The sequence below is a fragment of the Chlorocebus sabaeus genome, chromosome 12 (assembly GCF_047675955.1).
Source record: "Chlorocebus sabaeus isolate Y175 chromosome 12, mChlSab1.0.hap1, whole genome shotgun sequence".
Taxonomy (NCBI): Eukaryota; Metazoa; Chordata; class Mammalia; order Primates; family Cercopithecidae; genus Chlorocebus; species Chlorocebus sabaeus.
The window spans coordinates 90,499,770-90,524,732 of record NC_132915.1 but is presented as its reverse complement, the minus strand read 5'-3'; the positions used below and the strand labels follow the sequence as shown (position 1 = coordinate 90,524,732).

General features: G+C 47.5%; 1 protein-coding gene across 2 annotated transcripts in view; it reads left to right on the top strand.

The window, feature by feature from the left end:
- The window catches only part of CDK5RAP2 (CDK5 regulatory subunit associated protein 2), a 186,044-nt gene extending 162,381 nt beyond the window's left edge, over nt 1-23,663 (top strand). For both annotated transcript variants that reach the window (XM_007968240.3, XM_007968239.3), the window contains 10 exons: nt 347-463; nt 2,506-2,695; nt 3,717-3,838; nt 4,965-5,201; nt 8,313-8,390; nt 9,355-9,620; nt 11,673-11,816; nt 17,906-18,032; nt 22,753-22,799; nt 23,247-23,663. In XM_007968240.3, coding sequence (XP_007966431.3) covers nt 347-463; nt 2,506-2,695; nt 3,717-3,838; nt 4,965-5,201; nt 8,313-8,390; nt 9,355-9,620; nt 11,673-11,816; nt 17,906-18,032; nt 22,753-22,799; nt 23,247-23,303 — 1,385 coding nt within the window. In that variant the 3' untranslated portion in view covers nt 23,304-23,663. The remainder of the gene's footprint in view (nt 1-346; nt 464-2,505; nt 2,696-3,716; nt 3,839-4,964; nt 5,202-8,312; nt 8,391-9,354; nt 9,621-11,672; nt 11,817-17,905; nt 18,033-22,752; nt 22,800-23,246) is intronic.
- Nucleotides 23,664-24,963: the final 1,300 nt, after the last annotated feature.

Here is a 24,963-nt window from a genome sequence, read left to right as displayed (position 1 = left end):
AGTGATAGAGTTGCCTCAGTGGTGAGGCCCGGCAGGCAGCTGGATATGAATTTTGACCTCAGGAAAGACATCTGTGAAGGTGAAGACTCTCACTCACTCACCCTACTCCTGGCTCAGGTCTTCTGCTTTGTTCTACCTTAGGTAAGATGTGGGGGAGCCCCTCCTGCCCCCTCTTTCAGGCTTACTCTCAGTTCTCTTTGGCCTCTGGTAATTCCTTACATAGTTAACAGGAGGGATTTTCATTGTATGTTGTGCTAACCCTTTGTTTAAAACTGTTTTCTAGAAAGTTCCATCTATACTGATCTGGAGACTGTTTATAAATCAGTCTTTATGTGTGTTTTTATAGGTTCTACAAACATTTTTGCTTCTGGTTCAGAACTTCATAGTTCTCTAACATCAGAAATTCGTTTCTTGAGGAAGCAGAACCAGGCCCTCAATGCAATGCTCATTAAAGCATCCAGAGGTAAGAATTAAAGGAGTCACTGGAAGCCTGGAACGCCAAAGCCTTCTGTGTCATGGAAAGAATACAGGCATTGAAGTCTGACCAACCTAAGTATGAATCCCATGGCTCTGCGATGGCTTTACACCATTTAATTGTCACAGCAGCCCTGTGAGGTGTTTCTATTTTATAGCTGAGAATACTGGAATCAGAGAGGTTCAGGAATACCTCATAGGGCTGTTGTGACAATTGAACGGTATAAAGCTCTCAGCACAGTGTCTCTAGTAGGGACTCAGTAAATGTTATTTTATTTGCTTGTCACTAATCCCCCCTTTAGCCATGTGTCTCTCATCCTAGTTCACAGTGGAAGAAAGAAGGGCTGGAAATATAATACTGGCAAAATCTCAACTAGTGATTTCCTACTATCAGCAAAGTTTATCCCGTACTTCTTGTAGAGATCCCTTCTCTTAATTCCTTCTATTTGAGCTTGGCTCCCAAAGAGCTTTCACTTACATTATCTTTCACTACCAAAAACAATTCTGGGATGAGGTATCATTAGCCCTATTTGACAGGTGAGAAACTGAGGCCTAGGGAATTGCCCAGCCTGTGGTCACAGAGCTAGAAGGTGGTAGAGCTAGAACTTGGGCCAGCTTATCCCACTTTTCCTAAAAGGATATTGATGCTCCTTTTGGCTTAAGAGATGAAATTGGGGCCTCTGTCAGTCAGTCATTCACTCAGCAAACATTTCCTATCTCCTGTTCTACTTCAGGGCTATGTAGACTCTGATACAGAAATGGATGAGATTTCATCCCTTCCCTCAGGGAGCTCATAGTCTGATGGGAGAGGCAGCCAGACAATCTTGGCAGGCCAGCGTGAACCTCAGCCACGATAAAGTCAGGCTCTGGGAACTGCAGGACGCTGGAGAAGGCATCCTGACTGGGGAAAAGCTTGCCTTCAAGAACAGAGGATGAGGAGGGCTTAGCGAAGGTGCTGAAGATTGAGAGAAGCCAGGGCCTTTTAAATAGAAGGAAGAGAGCAGACAGAGGCCCAGGGGTTAGCGATGAGGAGTCTAGGCCGTTCAGGAAGAGTAGGCAGCATGATGTGTCTGGCCCTCGAGGGAGGAGGTGAATGCTTGCTTAGAAATTATCTTGTTGTGGTTAAGAATGGAGTCAGAAAACCTGAGTCTGAATTCTGGTTCTGCCACCTACTGGCCATGTGACCTTAGGGAAGTTTCTTATCTGGAAAATGGAGAATAATAGTGCCTGCCTCGGTAGTCGGCCTTGGAGATTAAATAGGGCGATGCATGTGAAGGCCCTAATGTCACATCGCACAGGTAGTGCTGGCGTAGGTCAGCTCTTACCACCACCAGCACTGCTGGCAACTCATTTTTATGGAGCTTCCAGCCCCCAGAGTGCTCCTGACTCCCTGTGGTAAACCCTTTATAGATGGGAGCTCAGTGAATCCACATAATAACACATGTAAGGAAACAGGCATAGAGAAGTGAAGAGCCTCACTCAAGGTTATGAAGTCAGTAAATGGAGAAGCTGCTCTTGAATGTGGCCTCTCTGCCTCCAGCCCCCTGCTTTTGACCACGGTGTCTCTTGTGCCTCTGGGTGTATTTTATTCCTCAGAAGAGGTGCTGTCCTCAGCCTGAGGAGTGAATGGGCCTCAAGGTGCCATCTGCACAGCCCTGCCGGCCTTCTGGTGTTAGGCTGGTAGAAGGCCTGCGGCCAGACCAGCACTCATTCCTAGAGTTCTGGGTCCTGCATTTTCCTCTATACTTTCCACCCGCTGTTTGCTCTGTGAAGGCAAAGTAACTAGGTTTGCATGGCCTGTTCTTTAATAGAAAATTAAACAGGCCCATTTTATCCCAGTGACGTTTAATCTGCAGTCTTGATGTTGACAAATTTATCTGCCCAAAGTGTGTAAGATAATTGGAATGCCAAAATCATAAATGCCAGATCGAATCTCATTCTTTTTTGTATTCTTGAAGTGCTATATTTATATAATAAGATTGGAAAAAACAAATGGTGGCCCTTCTCAGTGGCGCCTTTTTGTGTTTGCAGATAAACAGAAGGAGAATGACAAATTACGAGAGTCCCTCTCCAGGAAGACCGCGAGCCTGGAGCACCTTCAGCGGGAGTATGCCAGTGTGAAGGAAGAAAATGAAAGGCTGCAGAAGGAAGGCAGCGAGAAGGAGAGACACAACCAGCAGCTGATCCAGGAGGTCTGCCGCAGTGGCCAGGAGCTGAGCAGGTAGTGGCTGTGCTTCCCCGGTGACCTGCTGGCCGTACCACGCATCCAGGCACTGGGCTGCAGTCGTGGAATCAGCATGCAGGCCTCTGCCTTAGTGCACGGTGGCAGGCAGTAGACACAAACACATCATACGTCTGGTGGGGCTGCAGTATATGGAGAAAGATCCTGTAAGGAGGAGAGGGCTTGGCAGTGGGTTGCTGTTTTCTGTCGAGGGTGAATCAGGAAAGGCCTTTGTGGAAAGATGCCATTTGCTCAGAGAGCTGAATGCAGTGAGGAAGTGAGTGCTGCAGCTGCCTGGGAAAGATCATTTCAGGCAGAACAGGCGCAGGCCCTGAGGCAGAGTGGCTTAGGCCTGTGCCTGGCAGAGCAGGGCAGTGCGTCCGGAGAGGGGGCTGGCAGGATGCCAAATCACATCGGGCTGCAGAGTCAGTGTGAGGACTGTGGGTTTACTCTGAGTGGCATGGGAAGCCACTGGGAGATTCTGAGCAGAGGAGTGACATGGCTCTGCCGTCGATTTTAAAAGGATCCCACCAATGGTCCTTTTGCCGTTTCCCTCTTTGAGTCTGTCTGGTTCCACATTTCAGTTGTTCCTGTCGGCACACGTGAATGCCCCACTCTTTCAGTTACCGTCATCACCAAGGGTGGTGCAGTGAGGTAGCAAGATCTTCGTCTTTGCCGCCAAATAGTCCTGGGTCTAAGTCTGGCTCCCCTCCCAAGCTGCGCATGCCTGGGTAGGAAACAGCCCTTTTGAGTTTCATTTCCTCATATCTCTGAACTGAGGGTTAGAGAACACCGACTGTTTAGGGCATCTGTGAAGATTACATGAGATCACGTATGTACGGGGCTGGACACGGGGAGCGCTTGGAAATTGCAGCTGTGACTGGAATTCTTAACCAGGCTTGTCACTTCTTGGTCAACACTCTTGTGACTGAGGGTGGAATTGGCCTGCTCTGTGGGGTTCGAATAAGTTACCCTATGGTAGAATTAACCTGTGCTTCTCATGCCTGTGGGGCCTTCTTAGGGTGCAGGAGGAGGTGAAGTTGAGGCAGCAGCTGCTCTCACAGAATGACAAGCTATTGCAGTCCCTCCGAGTGGAGCTGAAGGCGTATGAGAAGCTGGATGAAGAGCACAGGAGACTGAGAGGTACCGGAGGGGGCTCTGGTCCGAGGCCCTTCTCACCTTGAGTCTACTGTGCTTTGGGCTGTAAGCCCACCCGACCACCGGCTGTAGGCCCAGGAGGGTAGAGCTCAGCCCTCTCCTCTCTGGCCTCGTGGGTAGAATGGATGGGTGTTGAAACTAGTGCTTTGACCCACTCTTCTTTTGAAGGAACAGCAGGAAACATAGAAGGACTGAGGCTCAGCACCCAGGCCAGACACGGTCTGGGTTCCCACTCCCTTGTTCCCAGCTATTTGACCCTCAGCAGGCCACTTCACCCTTTGAGCCCATACATGCCTCTGTAAAACATGTCTCTCGGCACCTGTTGTGTGGAGAAATGTGTTGAAAATTGAATGAGACCATTTATTAAAAGCATCCTAGCATGATACCTGACACATAGTAGGCACTCGGGAAATGACTTTTATTATCGTCCTGCTAGTGTGTGTTACTTTTTGCCCATTAATTCAGCAAACATTTATGGACACCTCTCATGTGCTGGGCATTGCTCTGGGGATGGTTGTTGGCCTCAGTGCTCTCTGTATCCCAAGAGAGATACCAGCTCAGAGTGCTTCAACTGTAAGGTCTAATGTTTCAGAATCAATTTTGAGGTGTGGTGAGGTGTGTGTGTGTGTGTGTGTGTGTGTGTGTGTTTTTAAACTAATTTTCCAGATGGTTTCTCTCTATTGAAAGTTGATCTAGAAAGGGGTCATCTCACAGCTTTTATTTTCTTCTCAACTTGCTTTTCTTATTCTTGCTGTTGTGTCTTTTTAATATACTGTGGCTCTTAAAATCATCCCCTTTCATTCTATAATTCTAGCCCAAATAGATTTTATTACTACTAGACATAATTTCGGGGTTTGGTGTGCAATTTGCTAGGCTTTTATGGCCAGAAGCAAAAATTAATTTCCAGCTCTTATTTAGCCTGTGGAATAGCAGCAATTAAGTCTGCCAATATTTTTGTTTCTAAAGTCAAGTTGTTATTTTAAACTGTACCTAGTTCTTAGGAAGAGGGAGGGCGATGGTGGTGGCGGGTGTAAAACGCGATTGAGTTCCTTCAATGGCTGACCCTTTGGTTGTAGAAGATGTCAGGGCTTCTCTTTGCACATGTCCGCAGAGGCGTCGGGAGAAGGCTGGAAGGGGCAGGATCCTTTCAGGGACCTGCACAGCCTCCTGATGGAGATCCAGGCTCTGCGGTTGCAACTGGAAAGGAGCATTGAAACCAGCAGCACTCTGCAGAGCAGCCTCGAGGAACAGCTGGCAAGGGGGGCAGAGAAGGCACAGGAAGGAGCCCTCACTCTGGCCATCCAAGCCCTGTCCATCCCTGAGGTGCCCCTTCAGCCTGACAAACACGGTACTGCCCCTGCCTCTCCCCACTTGCTGAGAATGCAGCTCTGAGCATCTGTGTGTGACGTGTGAACTTCTGAATGATGCCTTTGCCCCACACAGGTGTCTTTCCGTTGATAGCTGACACGCTGTACCCTGGTAGCCAGGGGACCTGACTGCTAATTAATTAGACATCACCTTTGGCAAAGTGGCGTAATCTCCATCTGAGGCATCTTGATTCTCAGGGAAGTGGAATTTGGACTTCCAGACACCCTCAGTGCCTCTGGCCTTGCTCCCTCCTATCCATTTAGTCCTGCCTGCATCACTTCCATGCTGAAATTTCTTTTAGTTTCTCTTACTGCCTTTAGAAGGGAACTTAAACATCTTAATCTGGCTTTCAGTGTCTTTCAGGATCTGAAAATCATCCTGATAGGTTTAAAAAGTGGATCTGTTTTGCATTTGCTTGCAGGTTAATTGCCTAGCCCTGGAGAGAGGCGGTGGGGGGGGGGGGGGGTGCGTACCAGAAAGAGGAGCAGATACTTCTGCCACCTGCCCACCACAGGGTGTGGAGCAAACCAGTAAATGGTTAGACTCCAATCAGTCAGGCAGCCTGTCCTCTTTGCTCTAGAGATGAAAAGCAAAGGCCCAGAGAGTGGATGGGGCTTGCCCAAAGGGGCATAGCAATTAGGCAGCAGAGCTGGAACTAGAAACCATTTCCAGCTTTGACCCTAGGGCTGTTCCTAAACCCACTGGACCCTCTGGAGCCTTGGGTATCCTGGGATTATCGTCCTGACACCCGTGGGGTAAATGTGTGTATCCAGTGGGATGAGGAATGCCAGCATGCTTTAAAAGCAAGTATTGTACTAAAGTTTGCACTTACTTTTACTTGGATACCTCTAGTTAAAAAAATAAAAATAAATCTCTTAAGGAGTACCTAGTCAGTCTGCCTTAGAACTTGTAGTGATTAGTTCATTGATTTCTCATTGACAAGGATCTTAAAATTTAACCAAAAAGATGATGTAATAATATGAAAAAAGTGAACAGAGAAAAAAAGTTCATGATTCTACACATTGATCATTTTTTAAAATGTGCATATTTCTTTTCATTTATTAAATATCGGCATGAATTTATATTTTTCAAATTGGTTTTTGTGTCATTCTGTGTCCTTTCTTTGTTTTTGTCCAATATTGCATCATACATGTTCCCTCTGCTTTCACATGGGCTTCCTAATGATTGTTTGCAGGCTATTCTTAGTCACCAGTCCATGACCCCGTTGATTATTAAAGTGGTCTCTGATTTAGAGCCATAATAGACATCAATGTTAATATACTTTTTGCTGTTAAACAATATTCTTAGGAGAAAACCCGACCAGGGGAATCTCAGAAGTTTAGAAAGGTGCCATATTTCCACCTTCTAAATGGTCTGTCCATCAGAAGTGTACAAAGGTAGTGGTTTTTGCGTGACCTCATCAGCATCGGGCATTAATATTTTTAACATGGGTCTGCACCTGGCCCTTTTTAAGGCTTTGAGGAACTTGTGGGGGTGGGCTAGGGGAGATTGAAGCAGGGAGAAGAGTTCTGTGCTTGGGGTGCCCAGGAAGGAGAGTTGGGTAGCTGAAGCGAGGAGGCCATCAAACAGCCTTTGCTTTTGAAATTTGCCGAAAGCAGCCCTCAGCATGCGTGGCAAGAGGCATCCAGGAGAGCATTCAGAATTCACAGTGCTGCCTCAGCAGAAAAGTTTTCTAATTTCCTTGAGTCAAGATCAGAATTATAGGCAGCAGCATTTCTTCCTTTGCAAAAGACTTCTCAGGTCTGTATTTAAGTGCATCTGTTTTTAAAATTATGTTCTAAAGGCTGATGTCTTTCGCTGAGAGTGATTCCTCTCAGGGCCAGCTCTATGGAGCTGACCTCCTGGCTCCTTGGCCTTAGGAACTGTAGCAGACCCTTGGGTGGTGCTGGAGTGCAGCAGCCCACCGCCCAGTGGTGCAGGAGCTCGGATGGGGGGATCCTAAGCCCTGGGCTCGCTTGCTCTCTGCCACTGATGTGCTGGGTTATGCTGGACAGATCACTTTCTATCTCTGCCACTTGGTTTCCCCTTCCATGAAATCTGGATTACAATGTGTTCTGCCCACTGAGCTATTCAGTCCAATAGCTTTTCATATGTGAATGTGCTTTCCAAATTATTACGTGTTGCACAGGTCATCTGTACATCATCTATTGATTTTGCCTCCTTACGGTGTTGCAAATACATCACCCCCCAGATCCTATTGTGGGTTACTCTCATCTCTGGCTTAGATTAGTGTGGCAGCCTCCAGACAGAAAAAAAAACTCCTCTAGTACAAAATACAGACCTCAGCTTGACATTGCCTTGCACAAAGCCCTTGAGTGGGCCCCTCAGTCCTCTTGGTTCTGGCCTTGCGTCCTACTTTGTCCTTCCCTGCCCTCTGGGCCTTGGGTCTATGAACTGCTTATTTCTCCCTGAGCGATGATTCCACTCTTTGTTCCACTGTCTGCCTCTCACCTGCCCATTGTGCTGCCTGGCATTTCTTTCCCTCCTTCTTACCACAGGTCACTCACAGTCAGTCTTAAAATGGTGAAACCCCGTCTCTACTAAAAATACAAAAAATAGCCGGGCGTGGTGGCGGGCGCCTGTAGTCCCAGCTACTCAGGAGGCTGAGGCAGGAGAATGGCATGAACCTGGGAGGCGGAGCTTGCAGTGAGCCAAGATTGTGCCACTGCATTCCAGCCTGGGTGACAGAGCAAGACTCCATCAAAAAAAAAACAACAAAAAAAAACCACATAAGGTTTTAAAACAGGTGTTAGCCTTTGGGAAGCCAAGTTGGGGGTAGTGCCCTCACCTGAGCCTCAACAGCCTGTGTTTTCAATCACACTAAAATAAAATTGCTTGTTTACTTTTCTGCTAAGAGTTTTTCTAGGGAACGGATTGGGCCTGGTCACTCTGTCTCCCTGGTGTCCCACGCAGGTGGGCCTGGCAGGACAGAGGCCTAGTGAAGATTTGAAGGAATGCTTGTGTGTGTATGAATTAGTGAATGTGAGGGGCTTGACTGTATTCTCATTCAGTTCTCTCTTGAATGCTGACAGCAGTGAAACTAACAGTTCTCGTGTTTTGCATTTTGTAGATGGTGACAAAGATCCCATGGAAAGTGATAATTCATTTGATCTGTTTGATTCCTCCCAGGCAGTGACACCAAAATCAGGTACAAAGCTGAAGTCTGGGTAAACGGTGGCAGCATTGGATGTGACAGTAAGACTTTTTAAACTGCAGAAAAGGGGGTCCCTGGTCCCATCTCAGGAGGGTATTTGGCAAGGATTTGGGATTTCAAGTTCTCAGCATCTCTAGCTGGTGATATCCTCCTTCAAGCCAGTTAATCTACTCCTAGGTGTTACCAAGCTTAGAACATCATTGGGTCCCTGTTGCCTTAGATTAAAATTGTGACCATCTTTGTGAGGCTTTCAAGGCTGCCCAGGATCCAGCTCCAGTGGGCCCGTCCAGCCTTATCCCTTACCCTGGTGTAGCCACACAGGGGTCACCATCCTGCAGACAGGCCCACACTTTCCTCTCACTGTGACTTTTAGACCCCCTTTGTCCCACTCTTTGCCAGTAAAAGTCCCATTTCCTCAAGTCTCATCATGAATGCACATTTCTCTGTGACATGGCTTTGCTGCTGTCCCGGGTCAGAATGACTCATCATTAGTGTAATTCTTGCTTCTTGCTCAGTCCAGCTCAAACGCTGCTCCTTCTCAGAAGCCTTCCCTGTTCTCTCCCTCCCTGCACAGATAATTGTTTTTCCTGGCTCTGGCCCTTCATCACTCTGCTGTTGCACCTTCCTCAGTGTCTGTGTTCTGATCAGACTGTGGGCTACTGGAATGCAGGCACCAGCTTGAGTTACCCTTGTGAATCTGGGGTCTTCTGCTGAGTGGGTGGTTGATAAGTGTTGGTTGAGTTGACTTGAGCCTATCCTACAAGATGACTCGTAAGCCAGTGTGGGGTAATATATAGAGGTCCAGGAGCCACGCATCTTTTCTCCACTGGGCTTGTGTTGGGTGGCCTTTGGGCACAAGGGCCTCTCCTAGCCCTCCTAGCTAGCTTCAACATCATAAGCGCCTTGAATGCAGAGTGTTACCTGAAACAGATTTTATATCCTACCTCTCATTTTACAGTTTCAGAGACTCCTCCACTCTCTGGGAATGACATGGACTCCCTCTCCTGTGACAGTGGCAGCTCGGCAACTAGCACTCAGTGTGTGTCCCGCCTGGTCGCTGGCCACCGCCTGTGGGCCAGCAAGAACGGCCGCCACGTCCTGGGCCTGATTGAGGACTATGAGGCCCTGCTCAAACAGATTGGCCAGGGACAGAGGCTCCTTGCCGAAATGGACATTCAAACCCAAGAGGCTCCCAGCTCCACAAGTCAAGAGCTGGGAACAAAGGTAACCTGACCACAGAGCTGGAAGGCACAAGCTGCTGCCTGGGAGTGTCCATGGAAGGGGTAAGGGAGTCAGATGGCGCAGTTGTCCTCAGTAGGATCCTGAGAAGAGGGACTAGGAAGTGTGGCCCCAGAGAGCTCAGAGGTCAGGTCCAGTGTGGGGGACTGTGGGTGGTGGCTGTGTTTGGTGGGGTTCATGCCCTGTATTCCTGCAGTTACTTCATGGGCTCTGCTGTCTCGCTCCCATGACAGTCTCTGTACATCTGGTCTCTCATCCATTCTCTCCATCTGCACCCTGGTGTGTCTGTCCACTCATCTGCCCATCCACCTGGCTGTCACCCATTATGAAGTGGAATTACTAGTTCAAAGGTTGTGAACTTTTTAGGGCTCTTGATGATAACTGTTGCTGCATTACTTTCCAAAACAATTGTGTCTCTGTTCATGAACGTTTGTCTCACTATATTTTTGTCTTTGTTGAGGTTTTATTGTTGTTGTTGTTGTGTTTATTTTGAGACAGGATCTAGCTCTGTCACCCAGGCTGGAGTGCAGTGGCGTGATCATGGCTCACTGTAGCCTCAACCCCACCTCCTAGGCTCAAGCAATCCTCCTGCCTCAGCCTCGCAAGTAGCTGTGACCACAGGCATGTGCCATCACACCTGGCTATTTTTTTTATTTTTATTTTTTAGAGACAGGGTCTCACTATGTTGCCCAGGCTGGCCTTGATCTCCTGGGCTCAAACGATCCTCACACGTTGGCCTCCTAAAGTGTTGGGATTACGGGTGTCAGCTATCATGCCTGAGTATGTCAGCATATATATATATATTTCTTTTTTTTTTTTTTTAGATGGAGTCTCATTCTGTTGCTCAGGCTAGAGTTCAGTGGTGTGATCTTGGCTCACTGCAGCCTCCTCCTCTTGGGTTCAAGTGATTCTCCTCCCTCAGCCTCTTTAGTAGCTGGGATTACAGGCACCTGCCACCATGCCCGGCTAATTGTTGTATTTTTAATACAGACCGGGTTTCACCATGCTGGCCAGGCTGGTCTTGAACTCCTGACTTCAGGTGATCCAACTGCCTCGGCCTCCCAAAGTGCTGGGATAAAGGTGTGAGCCACCGTGCCCAGCCCAGGTATTTTTTTTTATAATGACTTTTTTGTTACTTTATTATCTAAAAAGGGTGTGTCTTTTTTCTCTTTTTTTTTTTTTTTTGAGACAGGGTCTCGCTGTGTTGTCCAGGCTGGGGTATGTGGCATGATTGTGGCACACTGCAGCCTTGATCTCCTAAGCTTAAGCAATCCTCCCATCCCAACTTCCTGAGTAGCCAGGACTACAGGTGTACACTGCCACACCTAGCTAATTTTTTATTTTTTGTAGAGATGGGGGTCTCACTGTATTGCGTAGGGTGGTCTTGAATTTCTAGGCTTAAGCAATCCTCCCGCGTTGGCCTCCCAAAGTGTTAGGATTATAGGCATGAACCACTGTGCCTGACCTCATTCTATTTTTGTATTTATTTTATTACTTATAAAAACAAATGCTTTTTTCATTTCTTCTTTTTTTTTTGTATTTCCCCTTTTCTGAGTCACATAGATAATTTTCTTAAGCCCTTGATACCTCCCAATTTGAGTTTGCTCTGCCAGCGGTATAAGGCCGTGATATCATATTCACTACAGCAGGGCCATTTAACAGGGACCAGTAAAGACAAAACCATGTATTGCTTGCTGTTGGTGTCATTTTCTCTTGGCGGGTCTCTGTGGGCCGCCAAACAGTGAGAATGGCCCTCCCACAGACTCTAGTAACTGTAGTTAATGCTGGTGGTTATTAACCATGGTGGTTATTAATCATGGTTATTGATTGGGCTAAAATCACCCCTGAAATTCTCTCATAATCTACAATTCACCAGTCTTTAAGAACAATAAATTGGTGTTATGTGGTACCAGGCTTTCGCTCAGCATGTGAAACAGAAGCCCTACAGTCTGGAGATTTATGCTGCACGTTAAGGCTTGCTTGTCCAAAATCTTTTTCAAGACTGCACATAACAGCCTTCATATCCCCCCTGTGTAGGGTCCACACCCAGCACCACTGAGCAAGTTTGTGAGCAGTGTGAGCACAGCCAAGCTGACCCTGGAAGAGGCCTCTAGGCGGCTGAAACTTCTCTGGAGAGTCTCAGTCCCTGAAGATGGCCAGTGCCCCCTTCACTGTGAGCAGGTAGGTGGTGACACATGATTCAGAGGCTCAGTGATGCCACTGGGGCCTGTGTCTCAGTTTCCTCTATGCCAAGCAGGGGCCCACAGCAGATGTGCCCACCATTTGTGGAATGTATCAGGGAGGAGATGGCCCTGTTTGCTATGCCTTCACCGTGTTCTTACTTGATCCGTCCCACACTCCTGTAGCCCTGACCCGTCTGAGCATATCTTTGTTGAGTAGAATCCTGTCTGCATTCTACACATGAGGAAACCAGGACTCAGGGAGCTGAGGCACTTAGTCAAGGTTAGAGCTTGTTTGAAAGCATAAATATTGGAACCCAGTGTTTATTCTTTTATTTTATAAGCTTTAAGTCCCAGTTTGTCCTTGTGGACTATTCTTTTCTACTCATCATCCCTTTTAGTTTAGGTGCCTTTCTCTGGCTCTTCTGATTCCTATCGACAGCTTTCATCATCATATTTGAGTGGACCTTGTTCAAAATCTGTTTTAACTACTTAGGAATGACAGGCTCCAAACCAGGAGTCAGGCAGAGTAGAAGCTGTGCGCTGATTTCTATGTGTGGGATACATGTGGTGTCGTGATAAGGTGAATGCCCACTCTGGCTACTCAGAGAAACCTCCCTGGAAGAAGGGACATACAGGTTAAAGGAAGAGTTAGAACTCTCTGCTTGGTGGCGTGATAGATATTTCCCCCTTTGTTTATCTGACCTATCCGTTCTTGCCAAAGGCCAGCAGAAAGGCAAAAGGGAAATTTACATTTTTTTGTCGTTATCTCATTTAGTTAAACCCCTTTTGACAGCTCTCAGGTCTCTCAAACATGACCAGGAAGTAGCTGGGGGGCAGCTCTCTCTGCTCTGAAGGTTCTAATGAGCCCGTCCTAAGATTTTCCTTTTGGGATCCTGGGGACAAAGTTTGGATACACTAAGCTCAGGAAAGTTAATAACTGTTCATTCCACAGAAAAATCTTTTTTTCCGCCCATGTTTAGCTGGTGGCAGTATCAGGTGGGAGACAGAGTATGAGGGAGGAAGGCTGAGACTCACTGGGGTCCAGTCCCACTTTGGTCTTTCCCTTCTTCTAATCCACCAAGTCCTGTTCCATCTTAGGCTTAGGTGACACAGATGGCCTGACTGCCTGGAGTGTCCCATGTCCTGCTTCTGGCTGGCTCCTTCTCACCTTTCAAATCTTAGCTTAAATATTACCCCAGAGTCAGAGAGGGCTCCCTGAGTCCTTCAACATAGAGTCCTCTTCTGTTTCATCGTAACCTTTCAACCAGTTGTAATTGTATACTTGTTTAATGTCTGTCTTCCTCTATTTTCCTTCAGAGGACAGTGTCTATTTTATTTATAGTTTTTGAATGAACCAGTGATTTTTTTCTATACACCCAAAGTAGTACCTGCCTCATGATTTTAACATAAACATGTCTGAACTAAACAGTTGACACTTAATGCAATGTTTTTGTCCTTAGCACATTGTAGTAACTGTTAAATAGACAGAATACAGCTCATACACATATATAAAAAATATATTATATATACACACACACATACACAAATTATAGCCACATTGATTCTTCCCTACTTGCAAATCGTTCCAAGAGGGGTTGGTGCTCCTGAGTACCCCTTTCCTTCCAAAGGTTTCTCGAGTAATTGATTATGCTCACTTTGATGTTATGGAATTGTGGTGCCAGAAAAAGGACCTTTGAGATGCTCCAGTGTGGTTGCTGGGGTACAGACCCCCTATGTGGTGTTAAATTGCCTCTAGCCACTTTTCTGTCACTGCTGTGTTTCATACCATGCCTTGGCTTGGTGTGAAATGTGTGTAATGCTGATTTCCATTTCCAAGTTTTCACCAGCAACCCGGGGGCTTTTGAACTACCTGGTTTTCTCTTGAGTGTTATTAATGGCCTTTTACATTTAGTATACCATCCCCTGCAGTCTGGACTGCTCTGGAAAGTGTGTATCATGTGCACCAGTTGTGTGGAGGGATACAAATGTACACACATACTTGTTTATAATAGTTTTTTTAAATGGAGGATAAACAGTAACAAACCAGGCTACATATAGTAGTGGGAGGGGAGAGATTAGAGTAACAGATAGAAGGTAGATTTCTCTGAATAGACCGTTTTGTAGATTTGACTTTGCAACTATATAAATGCATTACATAATTATAAAAAAATCAAAATGAGAAAACAATTTCTAAAAATTCTTGGCAAGATGAAACAAACCTTACTGTACATGGCAACGTAGGCATAACAACACAAAAAGGAAGCATTTCAATGACTAACGCATAGTACTTTGACCACAGATTTCTAGTAGAAATATTCTAAGGGCAAGAAGAAAATTTAAACTCTTGTTAATGGTTATATTGTTAGTAATAATATTGATATTGATATTCTGAATTATTATATTTCTATCATAAGATAAAACAAATAACTGTTAATTTTATTGGGAACTGATTTTTTACTGTAAGGAAAAAGAGATATGAAATCAAAGAAATAACCTTGTAATCCTAAATTTGAATAGCACATATCATTATGAACTTGTGATGTATTATCATCCATTAAAAGAATTTTATGAACTTTCTCAGCATACAAGCCTCCAGAAACAATGTCTGTTCTACCACCAGTGAGCGCCCTTGATGCCCAAATTATGGTTTCTAGATACCTTTGCCCACTAAAGGGAACTAGGTTTCCTTGGAGAAATGGCTTGCTGCTAGGTCTGGGGCAGGAGATATATAGTATGAGCCTAGAACATATTTCATCCTAGTAAGAAAGGATTCAGCATGGGGAAAGAGGGAGAGAACCCCATGGATTTACAGTGGTTCCCATAAGTGTGGGCCCTGGACCTGCAGCATCTGCATCACCTGGAAACTTGTCAAAAATTCACCTTCTCAGGCCTCACACCAAACCTGCTGAATCAGTAACTCTGAGAGTGCACCCCGGCAGTCTGATTTTATAGCCCTCTAGACAGGTTTGAGAACCACTGGATTTAAAGAAACTCAAGAGATAATCAAATGCAAAACATGGATCTTGTTTGCATCCTGAATTGAACCAATTGTTTAGAAAAGGAAAATTATGAAGCAATCAGGAGTGTTCACTGACTGGATGTGGTGATACTAAGGAATTACTGCCTTTTTTTAAAGGTGTCATAATGATACCGTGTTGGGTTTTTTTTTTTTTTTTAAAAACAATCTTTCTGTGGCCGGGGTGGTGGCTCATGCCTGTAATCCCAGCACTTTCAGAGGCCAAGGTGGGAGGATCACCTGAGGCCAGAAGTTCTAGAGCAGCCTGAGCAACATAGTAAGATGCTGTCTGTTTAAAACAAACAAACAAACAAAAAACAAATCTTCTAGAGAGATATAGTAAAATACTTTATAGATGATACGATTGGCTTCTAGGGTTGGTTCCAGAATCATCTTGGGGAGAGGATGGGCAGGAATGTAGTAGAGATAAGTATGGCCATGAATTGATCATTGCTGAAGCTGGATGGGCACTTGGGCATTGATTATTCACTTCTTTCTGCTTTTGTAAATGTTTGAGATTTTTTCACCATAAAAAGAAAACAAGCAAAAATTTCTGTCCCCGAAGTCAGGCGGAACACTGATGAGGAAGCCTGAGGCCTCCTGGGAGGGAGTGGCTTCAGCGCTGCAGCTCTGTGGCCCTCGGGAAGGGTGTTCTGGTGACCTCCTGCAGCACCAGGCATGCTGCTCACACCCAGCGTCTCATTTGACTCCTTGCGGAAACCTTGAGGGAGTTAGCTGTGATTCTTCCCCTTTTCCAGAGGTAGGAATGGAAACTCCCAAGAGGTTAAGTGACTTGCTTCAGCATCTTATAGTTGGGAGTGGTGGAGTTGTACTTTGAGCCCCTGCTGTTGCTACCATGGAATATTCATCCTATAAAAATGAAGATTTGAATCCAGGGGAACAACAGACATGTAAACAATTAAAATTCCCTGTTTTAAATACTGGATAGAATATATACAGGGTGTTAGGAGAGCACCAGTGAAAATTAACCCACCATGAGTGGGTAAATGGTGTCACAGCACCTACTCTGCACCAGACACTGGTGGTTAGAGGGAGGAAATGAGCGTGTAGTCAGTACAGGAAGCAAACAAGTAAAGGACCAGTCACTCCAGTGTGCCATGGGCGGTGATGGGGAGACACTGAGCCCTGGCGCACCCAGAGGAGCAGTAGCCAGCCTAAAAGAAGTGCCAAGTCAACCTCCTGGAAAAGGCGAAACCTGAGCTGACTTTAGAACAAGGAATGGGTCAACCACGCCGAGTTTGAAATGATCCTTCCCGCTGTCTTCCATTATCTCATTTGAGTCTCACTCTACTGCAATGTGATAGCTGGATCGGGGATGATTATTCCAGTTTTACAGATGTGGGACTAAGGCATTGACTGTAGAGAGACTTTGTCCTGGAATGTGTGGCCTCTGGAGCCATGACCAGAAAATCTTTGTGGGCTCTTAGCCCCAAGGAAAAGAATCAAAGCAAACCTAATGTTTAAAATTAGGATCTGTTTGGGAAGAACTGTCGAAGTCCTTGTACCTGACATGACTGGTTAATCTTAAAAGTAGGTTAAGTCAGGGAATCAAAAAATGATACGTACCTTAAACATTTTAGTTTAACTTAAAACAGATAAATGTACATTCATTTGCTATTCTTTTGATGTAGGGCCAGGGCCTTTTCTTTTGAATATGGGTCTGCTGATTGGAGTTTCACATCTTCTTTCTTTCATAAACTGCATCCATAATGTATGTCTGTCACTTCCAATTTCTGTTTCTTTAAGATGAAGAGAAAACTTAGACACTTGCAAAGCAATTTGAATATAGAATTCTTCTAGACTGTGTTCCTCCCACATCTTTTATAGTTGTCTCACCCACACCTAATTTGCCAGAAATGTGTTTTTTAGTGACTTGCTTTTATCAAGTCTTTCCTGAAGCATATGTTAGTTTTCATACAACCAGTTCGCTCTTTTAATACACATATTTCATGGGCTTACTTAATATTTAATTAAATTATGCAATTTGATTACAAGTACAGCTACCATAAACAAGTTTGGGAACAAACTAAAGTGACTCTTCCTGAGCTGACAACTCACCATCTCTCCTGTTGGAAGCAGAAGTGTTTCGACGTAGCAGAGAGCGGCCTGTGCCAGGGTGCTTTCCTGACAGAAAGGGAGTGTCCTTCCTCCTGTGAGCTGGTTTGGTGGAGACCGGCTGAGAGGGCTCCACCGTGCATATATTTCACCTCAGAGCTCTGGGGACTCTGGTTTTGCCACCCATCCAGAGTTTACTCTGAAAAACCAGAAGAGTTTCTTCTAATGGAGCATACTTTCCTCATAATACTTTTATGTGATATTTTGAAGATTTAAACATTAAAAAAATTTTAAAATCAGCATTATATATAGTTTTTGAAAAAAAACCACTCAATTTGAAATCATATCTCATGAAGAGAATTGCTGTTAACATTTTGATGACATCTCAATATACACATCTATGGATGTGGGCGTTTATGTTCAGTTCTGTGGAACAGGAATGCCTTGTATACAGGGCGTTTTGTTCTGGGCTCTTTTGTCACTAACTGTGATCATTTTTTGATATCAATATATAGAGCTCTACAACATTGTTTTTAATAGTTGTAAAACTATTGTATTATGTGTAAGTACCATAATTTATCCAGATCTGTACTGAAATGAAGTTATTTTTTCCTACCATGAACAATGCTGAGACGAACATCCTTGTACATAGGCATCTTCTTGTGCTTATGTTATTCCTTGGGGGAAATGCCAACGTGTAGAATTGCTGGGGCAAAGAGTTAAGCGCATCTCAGTTTGGCAGATCTTGCCAGGGCGTGCTCGCTGGGCCATGCCGTCCCGCACTTCCACCAGAGGCCACGAGGTGCTTTCCCTTTACCCTCAGTGGGCTTTGTCCAATTTTGCCTTTTCCCGGTTGTCAGGAAAAGGCTTCTAGTTTCCATTCAAATATTTTTGCTAGTGAGGTTGAGCATCCTTTTCTATGGCTTTGTAATTTTTCCTATGTAACATGACGTTTTATGTTCTTTGTTCATTTTTCTAATTTCTCTTCTCTTTAGATTGGAGAAATGAAGGCAGAGGTCACCAAACTACATAAAAAATTGTTTGAACAAGAAAAGAAGTTGCAAAACACCATGAAGCTTTTGCAGCTGAGCAAGCGCCAGGAAAAAGTCATCTTTGATCAATGTGAGTGAGTGTGCGGGTGGCCGCTATGCCTGACCACTTCCTGCCTCCAAGGGCTCCCAGTTCTGTGCTGGATTGCCCACTTTGGAGCCCAGATTGTAATCATGCCTCCTGTCTGTGGGCTTCTTTTCATACTCCATCCTTTCTGACTCACATAGACAAATTATTCACTTAACACACCTTTGTAGAGCAGCCCCTTGGTGTCAGGGACTGTCATCTCACTGGGAGACAGTCGTGTGGTATGTCAGTGATGGGAACATGCAGAGCACTGGGGTGGGAGTTGGGTGGGCGTCACTCCGTCCTGGGGAGGTGGGCATCTTAGACAAAGTAACCCTGCGCTGAGTGTGAAATGAGAGTAGGTGTTGTCACGTGGAGCGGGGGGTGGCAGTCCCACAGGGAAGAGCATGGACAGAGGCACAAAGGCAGGAAATAAGGTTTTATATGTGAGAAACCAAAACCAGTCCCTGGGGGGTAAAGGCTGCAAACAGTGAATTGAGGCAGGAGGGATTGGGGGTCAGGGAGTAGTTCATGAAAGACTGAAGGTGGCAGGCTCAGGGCAGAGGATTGGCCTGTCACATCTGTGTGCAAGAATGGCTCGCTGGAGGCTGCTCCACCAGTGAGGCAGAGGCCGACTCACTAGTCAGACAGGAAAGGTGGCTACGATGCTGGGGATCCAGAGGAGGGCATGGATTTGAGAAATTCTTCTCAAGGCAGATGCCAAGACTCAGGGTTGGTGAGGTGAAGTAACTTTTTTAAGGTCAGTCCCAGTTCCGATGTAGCCACTTTGGAGACTGTGTGGGAGCAGCTCTGTTTCCCGGTTTAAACCCTCAGCACTCCCTCCTGCTGCATTTAGAGGAGCAGGCGGTAGCTGAGTTTTCATTAGTGCCTGTTGGCAACATGGCCCTGGCCAAGCCTGTGCTGTCTGTGTGTCAATTTCCCTGTCTTAGGAGAACTGCTGACTGCAGCACTTTCTCTCTGGATGTGCCAGCCTGCCTTGTGCGGCTCTTCTGTCAAAGTCCAACGTTTCTGGGGCATTTCTGAGAAGCACAGCACAGAGATTATTGCCAAGTAGGAGTTCTCCTTAGCCACCCCTGGGAACCTTCTGAAAATAGACTCTGTGAGACTGGCAGTGTTTGAACTGCAAAAGAGAGGCGCTCAGCCACTGAGCAGGCACTGAGTTCCTGTTCTTTGCCCCTTACGCCAGGCCCTGGGGACAGAGATGAACGAGACAGTCTTTGCCAGTGAGGGTTCCAGGCTTAATGAGGGAGACACACAGCTCAGCTGCAGGACAATGTACTGAGTGCATCCTGGGAGGCCTGAGAGGTGGTTCAAGACTGACTGGGTCTTGAGGAATGACTAGGAGTTCGTCAGACAGTGAAGGGGCAGGAATAGGATTCTGGCAGATGGCCCTGTGGCCTTGCTGCTGTGCTCCCAGGGGTGAGAGAGAACTGAGTACTCAGGGACATGCTTAGGACGTGCAAAGGATTTTCCTGTGAGAGTTGAGTGGGAGGGAGAAGCAGGAAACATGTTGCAAGGAGCCTTGTGGACAGGACTCCAAGACGAGCAGCAGGGACCGGCAGGGTCCATGTGTGTGTTACAAGATCCCATGGCTGAGCTTGGAGGGGCCAGGAGGCCGGGAAGACCTCTTTGGTGGCTGCAACAGACCCCCAGGTGGGCAGTGGGTCCAGACTGTGGGGGAGGGGATGGTTTTGAAAGATTGTAAGGAGGTCAGCCTGGCAGAGTGGTGGATGTCTGTGGGGTTCTGGTTGAGGGTTTTGTGTCACTCGTAGAGAAAAGGAGCACAGAGGGGAATCTGGAGAGAGACAGTGGCAGCTGTGGTCATGTTAAGGCATCTGTGGAATATTTGGGTTAGACTCTTGGAGCAGCGGGTGGGGGGAAAGTGATGCTCTGCACAGGTCTAGGAAAAGGCAGAACTCTGCACTGGCATCTCTCCTCCTCAGCAGCCTGTGACCCTGAACAGCCACAGGGCAGGTAGCTAACCCTATTGACAGGTGAGGAAATTGCAGAAGTAGGTTTGGATGGGTTGTGTACTGTGGTCGGTCAAAAGGACAGAACTAGAGCCCAGGTCCCCTGTGTCCTAGGTCAGAGGTCATGGAATTATTGATTGAGCGCAGTTCAGATCTCCACTCTCTTATGTGACCTGCATTAGACTAAAACCCTAAGCTTTAGATTCCTCATCTCTAACTGGAGACATGAGTTCCAAAGGACTCAGACTAACTAGTGGGGCCGGGTTCAATAGCAACTTTATAAAAAGCACCCCAGTTTTCTCATCTGTAAAATAAGGATGATAACGCTACCTAAACTGTATTGTACTTAGCACAGTCTCGGGGGCAGAGGAGATGCTCAACCAGTCCCTCCTCTTTCTTTCCATTAGGCCAGACCAATTCCTATGCATGGAGGTGGCAAATCATTCATAGTAAGAAGAGCCGCAAATGTCTCGTAGCACTTCCCCTCCTGAGCTGGTGTTGCCCGTCTCCGTATCTCCTAGGCCTGGCACAGAGCAGGCTCCGCCAGAGCAGGGTGAGGGGCTTGCCCCAGGCAGCATAGCTGGTGGCTGGCCCGGGCCTGCAGCTCCTCCTGTGCCAGGCTCTGCAGCTCATCCCAAGGAGCCAGGTCCTGGGAAATTCTCCAAGCCCTGCGGACTTCACAGACCTGCTCTGTGAAGGGGACTAGGTGAAAGTTGGCATAGCACCTCCTCTTCCTCCATCCCCTCATGGTGATGGGGAAGGGCAAAGGCCAGGGCTGACTGCTACCTGGTCAAACTGACACCATACCTTCTCAGAGTCTACAGGGGAAAGTAAGGAAAGGGCATCCCAGTGGGACCCTAAGAGTCCTGATGCCCTGGGGCCTCTCACTGGCCATGTGACCTGGAACCAGGTGCCTCAGTTCCAAGCCTCAGGTCCTCATTTGCAAAGCGAGGACAGTAGTTCTGCCCCATAGGGTGGGGGAGTATTCAGTGAGGCCACAGGTAGAACCACCTGTCACCAGGTCAACACTGTTCAGCTCAGGTCAGTACCTTCTTCCCAGCACTCTGTTGAGGTGGGAAGAACCGTGGACTGAGTTGGGCAGACCCTTGTGTGAGTCCCATCTCTGTGCTGGGGCCAGTCTAGATTTGGGATGAGTCTTTTGTCGCTGTGTTCCTCGGTCTTCTCCTTGCAGTGGGGATTTCTGTGCTTTGGAATGCGGCCGTGCTGTTGAGGTGCAGGGGTCCCCTCAAAGCTTGAGCCAGGTGATCCTTAGTTCTTCTGCCAGGAGCTTTGTTCTCTAGGGACATGGAGTGCTCTTTCACACTCATCTTTAACCTCCACAGCTGTGATACTTCATCTTTTCTGGGTCTCAGGCCCCTTGGTGAATCTGGAGAAAGCTGTGGTCTCTCTGTGGAAAAATGCAGACATCCAGATACACGCCCTCATTCGCACACAGTGTCGGAGGATTTAGGACTGACCCCCCAGACATATCCAGCGCCCCACGTCAAGAACTTCGCCCTGCAGCAGGAGGTCAGGTTGGGAGTAGAGGGGCAGTGGCCACCTCTGAGTCGTTTTGCTTGGCTAAAAACAAAGTCCACACCGTCTGTCCCGTCCCCAGTGTCACAGATTGCAAATAAACTCCATTACCTCCAGATGGAAATTTTCGTGAGGCAAGAAATCGATATTTTCTCAAGGCCACCACACAACACCTATTCTGAAGAAGCCACTGGGGAGCCGGGCTGTGTGTGCTGGGCGTTGAGTCTGTTACAGCCTCTGGCACTGTTGGCTAAAGGTGCGGCTCCAGAAGCCTTTGGTGTTTCCAGCATGGGGAGTAAGCTGATCTCCTTACCCTCACCAAGCCCTGTTGAGAACAGATTCCCTGTCAGGCTCAACTCTGATCAAGAGGGGCATTCTTGCCACTGCTGGAGTTTGTGTTGGACAAGAAAAAGTCTGAAGGAAGAGCCACCTTTCCAGTTGCACCTGAAAGCCAGGGCTCGCCCGCCCCTCCTGGGAATTCGGATACACAGGGCATCTGTCTAGTACGGTGCTCCGGGCGTCAGCGTCGGCAGGGACCTCTGAAACCATCCCACCCAACCAACTCCTGTCCAGGCAGAATGTGACTTGCCTGGGGAACCAGGCTGTGCTATTCCACCAGCTGAAGGGCAGGCAGAGGAGAAGCAGCATGCCCGCGGCATTCTCTTCCAGGCCATTTGGAGCTGGCTCTAAGAGCTGCTGGGTAAAAACCTGGATTTGTAGAACTTGGACCCTCCTATGTGGGTCTGCGTGATCGGGGCACAGTCCCTTCCCACAGCTGCTTCCCACAGGGCCTAGGAAACTCAAGAGTGCTGGGCAGGCCCAGGCCTCTACCCTCCCAGCGCCATTGCCCTCCCTGGCCCACAGAGGTGAGCCTGAGGGATACCTGGACAGCCGGGTGACCGTGCAGAGCTGTGGTGTCTTCTGTGAACCGGCATAGCGTGCTCTAGTCTCTGCATCGCTGTCAGGTGGTGGCTTAGCGGGGCCTCAAAGAGCTGTTGTTGATGCATTATTTGGCTCTGGGGTGTGTGATGGGTCAGGTGGGCCCTTGGTACCTCCCTCTGGTCTGGATGCTTCGGACCTCATGTTGTCCACGTGTCTGAGCCCTTTGGGGTGGGGCTTATCCTCCCTGCACTTGGCTTTCACACGGCTGTCCTGGACATCTGTGCCCCTAATCATTGCATTCTTTGCTCTCTCCTCAGTGGTCGTAACCCACAAAATCCTTCGGAAGGCCAGAGGAAACCTGGAGGTATGCCCTTTGAGTCTTCACTGTAGGCCAGTGGAAGGTTGGGAGGGGTGCAGGGCCAGAAAGGACCTCTTGAAAAATGAAGGTGCAGGGGGAACCAGGGGACATGTCCTCCTCAGAGAGTTGTGTGTTTCTGCCAGCAGTGCATGAAAAGTTGTGTTTTATCATGCCCTGTCGCCAGTGGGGGTTCTAAGTTTTACATTTGTATGCTATTTTTACCAGTAAGAAATTCAGCAAACAATGCTTGGCACATAGTAGGCATTTGATGAATATTTCTTGAATGAATGCAGTATGATCTCATCGTCATTTAGTCGGTAAATATTTACTGACTAAACTATGTCTTTGAAAGCACTTTGAGAATAACAGTCTTGCGTTTGCCTCTGTCAGGGGTCTTACTTCAGAAACCTCCATTGGACTTAAAATTCTCCTTTTTTTTCTTCCTTTTCCTAGCTTAGGCCTGGGGGTGCCCATCCAGGAACATGCAGTCCCAGCAGACCAGGCTCCTGAGAAGAACTTGCAGCCAATAAAGCTTGTGCTTCCCCACTGAGCTCACGCTGTCTCTTTGTTCCAAGTGTGGTTCCTATTTATTGAGGAAGAAAGAGCTGTCTGGCCAAAGGAAATCTTTTTTTTCCCTTCATGTTTTCTCTCTGAAAGTTGGCTTGAGACTTGTTGTCAGAAAGGTGCAGGTGCTCCACAAACGGGTGGTAAAAAGGCCTCGAGCTCTTGGATGTCGCATTTCAGATCTGGGGCAGGCACCGGAACTGAGGCTGTGCGCCTTGGTGGGCTTCACGTCTTCCCCTGGATTTGCTTAGTACTCAGCCAGTGCTGCAGTTTGAAGATTCTCATTAAATGATTCATTTCATTTCACCTTGATGATTCTGTTGTTTTGTGTGGAGCCTCAAAGCCCAGGTCCCAAAATCCCAAGTGGGACAGGCCAGGGTTCCACGAGTCGCATGGCTCACTGCTGAGCTCGCTCGGGTGTCCAGAGAAGAGCACCTCCGTGCAGCGTGGCTGTGGGCACTGGCGTGTGCTCAGCATCTCACAGTCTGCTGGACAGCAGCCCTTGCAGTGGTGCCGTTCCCAATTTAGCAAAGAGCAAAGTGAGGCCCAGAGCTGGGATGTGGCATTTGCATTGTCCCTGTGATGACAGGGGTGTGTCATCAGCCATCCACATCGCTGCCTCTGACCAAGATGCCCCCAGCCAAAACACTTTAGCGGCTTCCCACTACCCTCTGATCCAAGCCTGAGCCCCTAACAAGGTTTACAAGCCTTGCTGGCACCTCCGGCCCCTTGCCCATCTCGCCTCCTCCCACTCCACTCTGTGTTCCGGGCAAACCGAACAGTGTTCTCCCCAGCCTAACCCAGGCTGCGCCCTCTCGGACATGCTCCTCCCACCCTTTCTTTTTCTAGTTACCTTTGAATGGTCCTTCAGAAGTATTTTTTCTGCCCTTGGGGAAGCCTCTCCTGTGAAATACCCCACCTCTGCTCCCGCAGCCCCCACACCACTGTGCGAATCCTCTGAGTCCCTGGAGAGCAGAGGCTTGTGTTGACCACGGAATTGCCAGCACCTGGCCTGGCACCCAGCTCCCCAGACACGATGGTGAGGGGAGGAGACTGGATTGCACTGACTGGAAGCGCAGGGTGCTGCAGCCTAGGCTGGGAGTCCGGGGAGTGGCCTTATGCCACTTTGCCTGTCTCCTCATCCATTAAGAGAGGGGTGCGGCAAGCGGGTAGTGAGGACCTTTTCTGCTTGGGTTCCTGCCATCTGTGCTCTTCTGAGAAATATTTGCACAGATATACCTTGGTTGAATACGTACCAGTGTGTGAAAACTCAGATTGAGCCATAATGTCACTGGAGTGCCTTTTGCAAGCAGTCGCAACAGTTGACTTCCTAAATGGAAGCTGGGTGGGCTGAGGCACCGGTTCGGCGTGGCGCTGTGGAGCCGGAGGCCTGGTTCCAGTCCCGAGGCTCGCGCTTCTGTAAGTGAGAGTTACTCTTGCCCAGTACCGTTACAGAGTTGGGAGCCTCAAATTTTGGAAGCAGCTGCACAAGACCGTTTCCACAAATGGGTGACTCTTCTTCAGTGTCTCAGTGGCTGGTCTTAAGCAAGTTTAAAGTACTGTTTTAAGTTCTATGGCTATGTTGTGCCAAACCCCTATTAACCTC